The sequence below is a fragment of the Gopherus evgoodei genome, chromosome 4 (assembly GCF_007399415.2).
Source record: "Gopherus evgoodei ecotype Sinaloan lineage chromosome 4, rGopEvg1_v1.p, whole genome shotgun sequence".
NCBI classification, from domain to species: domain Eukaryota; kingdom Metazoa; phylum Chordata; order Testudines; family Testudinidae; genus Gopherus; species Gopherus evgoodei.
In genome coordinates this window covers 87,048,558-87,056,978 of record NC_044325.1, presented here as the reverse complement: position 1 = coordinate 87,056,978, position 8,421 = coordinate 87,048,558, and the positions used below count along the sequence as shown (strand labels likewise).

At 37.4% G+C, this 8,421-nt stretch overlaps 1 protein-coding gene across 1 annotated transcript; it reads left to right on the top strand.

The window, feature by feature from the left end:
• Positions 1-1,378: 1,378 nt before the first annotated feature.
• Positions 1,379-7,078, top strand: FADD (Fas associated via death domain). The gene is made up of 3 exons (XM_030560114.1): positions 1,379-1,470; positions 1,847-2,155; positions 2,812-7,078. The coding sequence occupies exons 2-3, from the start codon at positions 1,858-1,860 to the stop codon at positions 3,087-3,089; spliced, it is 576 nt and encodes a 191-aa protein (XP_030415974.1). The 5' UTR covers positions 1,379-1,470; positions 1,847-1,857; the 3' UTR covers positions 3,090-7,078.
• The last annotated feature ends 1,343 nt before the right edge of the window (positions 7,079-8,421 follow it).

Below are 8,421 nucleotides of genomic sequence, written 5' to 3'. Positions count from 1 at the left end.
TGGATGGCAGTATAACTCAGGCAGCTGCTGCTACTCCTGCAGCTGAGTTGACTCCTCCATTGAGCAGCCATTGACTTTTGGCCACTAGGGGAAGCATCTTAATAGCATAAGGACAAGGAATAAAGGACTCCTATGGTCTGACTCTGGCTGTGACACTGTGTCCCTTTGTGGCCTTTATTAACTCACTTTACCACTTAACTGCTGTGATTCATTCCCCTCTTGTAAAGAGAAAATAATGAGTAGGCATTTCAGATTTATGTGCTGATAGATTGTAAAGCACTATGTAAATGCTAAACTTGACCAGAAGCCATAAAATCCTTCAGCAAATGGGGGCTTAGAATCCCTGGCTTATTTAAACTCTTACCATTCGCAAATGTTTTCAAACTGCAGGAAACTATGCACAGATAACCAGTCAAGCAGTTAGACCTGCTTTTTCCTGCAGCAAGAGATGAACTGAATGTTTGCACTAAACACATACATTTTGTATAATAGAACATAAAATTACTCTGTTAACTTTATGCATTCCTCACTATGGAGATAGTTTTCAAATAAGGTTTAACCTGCCCTCATATCCTGAACTTGGTCACCTACTTTTCTGTGCTGTTAATATCCTAAACACTAATCTCTGCAGAAAACTATATGGAAGTATATGGAATAGGCACAATGTACTTAGCAGTAAGCACCCTGACTTACTCTATAATTGCCCCATCCTATTTTATCTACCTCTACACTGAAAAATCCAAGTACATTTCCAGAGGGCTGGTTTAAACATGATGTCATAGTTAAAGCTCAATTTAGGTACGGAGAACTGAGCAAGGTGTGAAAATAGGCTTGTGATTCTTTTATGATTAGGGCTTAGTATTGGATTAGTTAAAAAAAAATGCTAACAATTCTTAGTGTAAATCCACTGACTTAAAGAGAATTACACCAGGCATAAATTTGTCCCACTTTTTTAGTATGAAATAAACCTTTATGCAGCTACCATAATAATTCAGAGTAAAACTTCCAAATATTTTCACATTCTTTTCTATTTTTTGTATTTTTGAACATCAGTTTGTACTCTTGATGTTACAATTCTTAAGGGGAAGGATTTGATTTACATATATACACAATCCTTAACAGTGATGTTTTACTTAACATACAGTTGAATTGCTTTACTTTTTCATAATTTAGGACCATTTTGGACAGGTCTTCTGTTGATCTTTAGACTACAGATTTTAATGTATTTATTCAGTAGTATGTGTGACATGGTATGTGTGTGTATATGGTAGGATAGATAGTTGTATGGTATTGCCATCTACTGTTCACTGGAAAATAGAGCACTCCCTGAGGCTGAAGTGTTTGCATCACTCATTCATGTGATTTCCGGTGAGAGGCAGATCTCTGTGTAAAAGGAAAGCTGCCTTCAACACAGTGAAGTTTTTCTTCATCGGAGCTAGGCTTTCAGGACAACATAAATTAAACCAGGAAGTAAGTAGCAACTCCTCTGAAATGAAACATCTTTACATAATGTTCATAATAACAATTCGATTTCCAAGAGAAAGTATATTGAAGTTTGTTCCAAACTTTGAAAAGTGTTAGATTTTAGTTACTGATAACGACAGTGCATTGTGAAAGTGAAAGTAAGAAATGTTTGTAGAGAAATAGCTAATGTTAATTGCCTTCCAGAGAGGAATTCATGCCAAAGAGCTTTATTTTTATTTTTAAGAACGTGTCTATTTAATAAAAGAAAGTTTTATCTTCAAATGAAAGGTGTTTCCTAAGCATGTAGAAAGCAAACAACTTGTGAGACTTCCTGTATGTTTTCTTACACACAAAGCATTTTTCCCGTGATATTCTTTCACAGGTCTTACCAGAATGGACCCATTTTTGTCTCTCCTGCATTCACTTTCCGTGAGCTTATCTGACAACGAGCTCTCTGCCCTTAAATTTCTGTGCCTGAGCAAAATTGGCAAAAGGAAGCTTGAGTCTGTCAAAACTGGCAGTGATCTCTTCACCATCCTCCTTGAACAGCGGGAGATTGAAAGAGAGAAGGTAGATTTTCTCCAACTCATGATCAAAACCATTAAAAGAGAAGATCTGATAATGCAACTACAGGAGTTCATAGAAGGTGGACAAGGCGATGTTGTTAACCACCTAGATGAGAAAGAAAAACGTAAGTGGACTCATCTTATTTTTATTTTGCAAACTAAGACTGTAGCAAATACTGATAAATGTTTTTTTGTTTTTGTTTTTTTAGTAGGCTAGATGTGGAAATCTTTCAACCTAACCCTTAACACAATTGCACAGGAACACTTTGGAGCAGAGGTCTGCCTCACTCTTTTTTTTTAAAAAAAAAATTGTGAATGTTTCAAATAGTCAGAAATAGTTTGGTGGTGAAATTCACCCCTCTGCAAAAGACCAGTACATGGACTGGTCATTTTTTGAATCTCACTCACCCTTAACAAGGACTTCCAAACTAGCACTATTTCTGGTTCTAGACTGCCACATGGAATTCCACACACTAGCTTCTGCACTGGCCACATGCAGGAGAGTGAGGGAGTACATGCTGCAACCAGCTTTTTGGATAGGGGAGCTACGCTACCCTGGCACTCATGGAGAAGTTTTGTCATTGTGTGACACAAGGCCTCTGAAAACTCCATCAGGTCTGAGGTGTTTCTACACTGCCCTCAGCACATCCAGTGGCTTTACTGCGACAATGAGGTCCTTAATATATACATGGACAAACCTATACAGAAAGAATTAATAGAGAAATGCACATTGTAAATCACTCATTTGGCATAAACTGGATTTTGCCATTTTATTTTTCAGGTCAGCAGAATGTAGCTTTTGAAGTTATATGTGACAACGTTGGGAAGAACTGGAAAATGCTAGTTCGAAGATTAGGAATTTCTGATGCAAAAATTGACAGAATTCTAACAGCCAATCCTTATAACTTGCAAGAACAATTGATGCAGTCACTTCGAGAGTGGCAGAAATGGAAGGGAAAGGAAGCTAAGGCTGCTGACTTAATAAAAGCCCTTCGGGATTGCAAAATGAACTTGGTAGCAGACAAAGTCGAACATGAACTTTTACAACGGGAGGACTAAAACTAAATGAAATCAAAACAGTATATATAAAATACAACATTAAAACTGAGAGCTTAAATAATAAAGGAGGGAATGCTGTTTAATTGTTAGAACAAGAGTTAGGATACTCCATCATTGATTTAGGAGCTTAAATTCACATTTAGAGACATAGACCAAGACTTTCAGAAAACACTTATGATTTTGGGTCCTTAATTTTTGGATTCTCAGTCTGAGGCAATTTAAAGGTTTTGATATTTCAGAAAATGCTGATTACCTGCCCTTTGAGAATCCTTATCTTTTATCAAGTTAGGCACCCAAAATCATTAGTATCTTATGAAAATTCTGACCTTAGCCTCTGATTTGTAGATATTTAAATCACAGTCATATTTAATCACTCAAGTGTTAAATTCTTTTTGCCTCTCACATCTGCCAAATAGGAATATTACTATGGACTTGCGGTATCTACCTCGAAGGAGTGTTGTGAAGCTTATTCTTGTAATGCTTATAAGGAAGTTTGTGCTCCCTGAATGAAGTGCTTCTTCCAAAGTGCAAAACATTATTCTTAATTTCACAAAAATCAAGAAATTCAAAGTTGCAATTCCTTCAGAAGCCATAACTCAGCCCATTATCCATATATGGTATTTTGCATGACTGCAGATGCTTTTAAAAATTTACCTTGAAATATGTACTTGAGGTGATTGCTGTGGGAACCTGACTTCTATGCCTTTCCAAATTTTTAAGGTGGCTAAATAATTTTGTTTGTAATTAAAAAAAACCAAAGCAGATACTAGCAAAATGCTGCCCTTCCTGCCAGATCTTGAGAGGTAAGGAATATGTTCTGAATGGTGTTTCAAGTGCTCCTTTTCCATGCAAGGCTGTTAAGCACCATATAGAATTAGGCCTTAAGATTGCCGTGCAAGGGGCCCAGCAGTTCTCGTGGCCTTTCCTCAGCTCAGAAGTGCCTGTTTTCAGAATAAACTGCCTGAGACAAAGGGTTTATATTAAGTGCCTTCCTTGCCATAAAGAAGGGGATGCTATCCTGATACTATAAAATACATAGAAAGACCTTGCCCTGTAGTTGTGTAGGGGGCCTTCCTTGTTCCTCCTGCAAAAGATTTCCCTCGTTGTGACTATACATCTGAAGATGCTGCTCACAGCCACCACCACAGAGACTCTGACAGCCCACCCTGTTAGTAGAAGCCATTTGGATCATCCACCCAGTTTTCAATGGGAAAGTAGAATTCAGTTGTCTGTGCTATTGATAACATCGCATATTAAGACAAAGAGATACAGACTGAATAAACAGAAGTTTTTCTTATGGAGAAATGAAGTTACTGAAGAAAATATAATCCCATCACCTACAGTTTATCCACCCTGCTATGCAGGTGAGGATCAGTTCTCCTTCACCGCATGGTGCTCTAATTGAAGGTGGCTCCAGGTTCAATACTCCTTTCATCAGCTTTCTTCAGTTTTCCTTCACGTCAGCTCCCTAATACCACTCTCTTCAAGGAACCCATAAACAGCCCACAGTCAAAAAAGCATGAATGGGCAAGGCCAGTTTAAGGTTGTGGGGCCTCCTGCAAACTTCAAATTTGACCCTTACACTAACCCAAGATTGTGAAAACTGCACCTACTTTAAGACCTGCTTTCATGCCTTTTGTGTCACCTATGTCTAGGGTGACCAGACAGCAAGTGTGAAAAATCAAGACGGGTGGGGGGGAATAGGTGCTTATGTAAGAAAAAGCTCCAAAAATCGGCACTGTCCCTATAAAATTGGGACATCTGGTCACTGTACCTATGTCTAGTGCCAGCATCTTGCATGAGTTCCTCTGAAATCAAAATTGATGTGACTTTGACTAGGACAGCTGGTAGACTCCAAAACATCCTACCAAGAACATAATGTAAAATTCATACCTAAAGGGAGAGGCTTCACTTTGCTGTTGAACTTGTCTCGTTTTGTTTTGTGTGGCTGATAGCATACTGCTCCTTGTCAGTTTCTCATTGCATGGCAGCATCATTGTACTCTGCACCAGTATGAAATTAACAAGAAGCCTGAAATTCAACAGGAATGACAGCAGGCAGAAACAACACTATCATGAGTGTCTCCATATTTTCAGTTCAGCTGATGTCTGAGCTTCAGAAATTGACAAGTTAACACATGATTATAATTACTAGAAAGGTTGAAGTAATATGTACCCAGTACCTTCATACAACATTGTCATAAGGGCTTTTCTTTAGAAGCTGAACAATGAAAGATTGGCACACAGATATTTATGATCTTAATAAGCCAGAGACCAATGTTTGCAATTGTCTACACAGGAAGGAGTAAAGGGTGATGCTCTAGCTTTCACATCTGCCTTTGTGCATATACAATTTCAAGCAATTAAACTGTAATAGAACAATAGCTTGCTTTGCCTATATCTCATACAGACTTCAGAAGGAGTTTAGTTCTTAAAAACTAATGAATAAATAAATTCTGAATTCAGTGCTGAATAAAATTCTAATCTTGAGCTGAATGAATAATTCAAAAAATTTTATTTTGTTAAAATGTCTATGGATTTTTTTCATTATTCTTCCCACTCTAAAGATAACACTATCTGTTTCAAAATGTTCTGCCTATCATTCTCTATATTCAGGGCGGGGGAGGGGCGGATTGGTAATGTTGGCTGGATGAGCTGTTATGTTTACAGAAAACACAAATGTAATTGAGTAGTGAAATAGCAAGTGAAATAGCAAACCTCCTCTGCAACAACTCAAAGTTCAGTGTCCCAAGCATTTTGTCCTCATTACTTTTTCCTCTTAATTCCCAATATTTAACATAACATATGGTTTTTTGGATCACAGCAGATATACATATATATGATACAAAGATTACAAATATGGTACTTTTTGCATGTAATTAGAATATCTTCTTTTGAGAACTGGAATAGTTTTTTTATTTTTGAAGGGAGCAGCACACTATGGTTAAAATGAAATTTGCTCAGGAATTGGAACATAATATAAAATTTGTTGACCCTGTGAAATAAGGAAGTAATTGGTGGGGGAGGGGAGTGGTAGGATGCACTAAATAGATCATATTTGAATTTCTGCATGTAAGGTTGAAATTGTAATGTAAGATTTTATATGTGCATTTCACAAATGTTATTTCTTAAAACATCTTTCCTTTCATGAAAAAATGAATTTGGTATCTGTGTTGGTAGGGGAGAAAAAGGTAAAAATATGCAGTGGTCAATAATATATTTCCCTGTTTTGACATAACGGAAGAAAAGGAGAAATATGGGAGCCTTCATTCAAAGTTTAATTTTTTCTTGAGTTCCCAATATCAAAAAGTTGTGATTAAAAATCCAAAATTCAGCTTCTTATAGTCACATAAACTGTGTCTTGTGATTAGAACAGGGAACTAGAAGACCTCTGTTCTGTTCCTAATTCTGCCACTAGCCTCCTCTAAGCTTGGAGAGGAAAAAAAATCACTTGGCCTCTATATGCCTCAATTTCCCCAAATATAGAATGGGAGTAAAAGGCATTCACCATAATTATCCGGAGCTCTGAGAACAAAGTATTGTCATTAATGCTCCCTCACCCATTCACAAATTATGAACAGCAAAAGTTTAAATGAAACACATGCAAAGCTAATCTCTCATTTAAATTCTGTGAATCCCTACATTATGTGGCTTACACATGAAGTCATATTACAGCCTTGATAACCTTTAATATATAGTTTAAAGGGAGAGCACAAAGTCATATCCTTAAAATAATAAATAGCATTAAAACTCAAAAATGTTAGAAATATTTCCCCATTCTGTGTTTGCTTTTTGTATTTCACTTTTTTGTACAATAAAAATAAAACTAGATTTTTTTTTAATGTGCATTGCTAGTCAGTTTCGCTTCCTGGTTCTCATGCGCAATGATGCAATGCTTAGATTACAAAAAATGTAGGTGAATGCTTAAAGCCAAACAAAAATCTGTTTTCAATTATACTTGTTAAATGGAATTAAAACATTTCAATTGAATACTAAACCTTGTTTTTAAATAGTGGCAATACTAAAACTTACATTTTGGGCATTGGTTACTAGTGTTCATTTTAATAAAATCAAACACTATAACGTGTAAGATTTACTATCGTGTCTCTTGGAACTTCTTATAGTTACTACTAGGGCACAATTGTCACAGTATGGCGGTGTGAATGTACCACATCATTCTAAAGTTGGCCAGTGTAATCTCAGAAAGGTTCTGCCTCCTCTGGAGAGGCTGAAACCAAATCCCTGCACACAGTGTTGCATGGAGAAGAAATGTGATGTTAAAGAGTGCCCTAAATTTCTCTCTCTTTTTAAATCTGACCATGCAATGTTCAGCAAAGACTCAAGAGGCTTACTGGGCAGGAGAGAAGGCACAGCACTTTAAAAAAAAAACTCATAGAATATCAGGTTTGGAAGGGACCTCAGGAGGTCATCTAGTCCAACCCCCTGCTCAAAGCAGGACCAAGTCCCAACTAAATCATCCCAGCCAGGGCTTTATCAAGCCTGACCTTAAAAACCTCTAAGGAAGGAGATTCCACCACCTCCCTAGGTAACCCATTCCAGTACTTCACCACCCTCCGAGTAAAAAAGTTTTTCCTAATATCCAACCTAAACCTCCCCACTGCAACTTGAGACCATTACTCCTTGTTCTGTCTTCTGGTACCACTGAGAACAGTCTAGATCCATCCTCTTTGTAACCTCCTTTAATTGAAAGCAGCTATCAAATCCCCCCTCATTCTTCTCTTCTGCAGACTAAAAATCTCAGTTCCCTCAGCCTCTCTTCATAAGTCATGTGCTCTAGCCTTCTAATCAATGCATGAACACAGCTCAATCTGAGTCTGTTCAGGCTTCTGGAAACATCTGGGCATGCTCAGAGATTAAACAGACATTAGCATAGTCACTCCAGTACAAATGTTACACTGTACCATTTGAAAATATAGATATATTTATATAGTGCATGTATTACTGTAATGTGAATGCCTGTGATGCCCATTCTAGCAACTTTCATACCTTATCCTTCCACCACCTTGTGAGGGCCAAATACTTCATAAGAATTACTAAAGCCTTATCTACTCAGATCCATCGTCTGCTAATGAGTTGTTTAAAAATATATATCAAAATGAGCTTCCAGTGCTAAGAATGCTGGGCAACTCTCCCACCTCTGATCTCAGGCAGAGTACTTTTGGAGGGCTCTTTCATGAGGTCACTGGAGAGGGGAGATAGTGAGGCTGTCATCTTCCCTGACCCCCTCCCCCCAACTGGCCTTTGTGTTTTGGGATATGAATCATATATAATGTGTTTAAATTTAAAAAAAATGCATCTATAATTATTTTTTC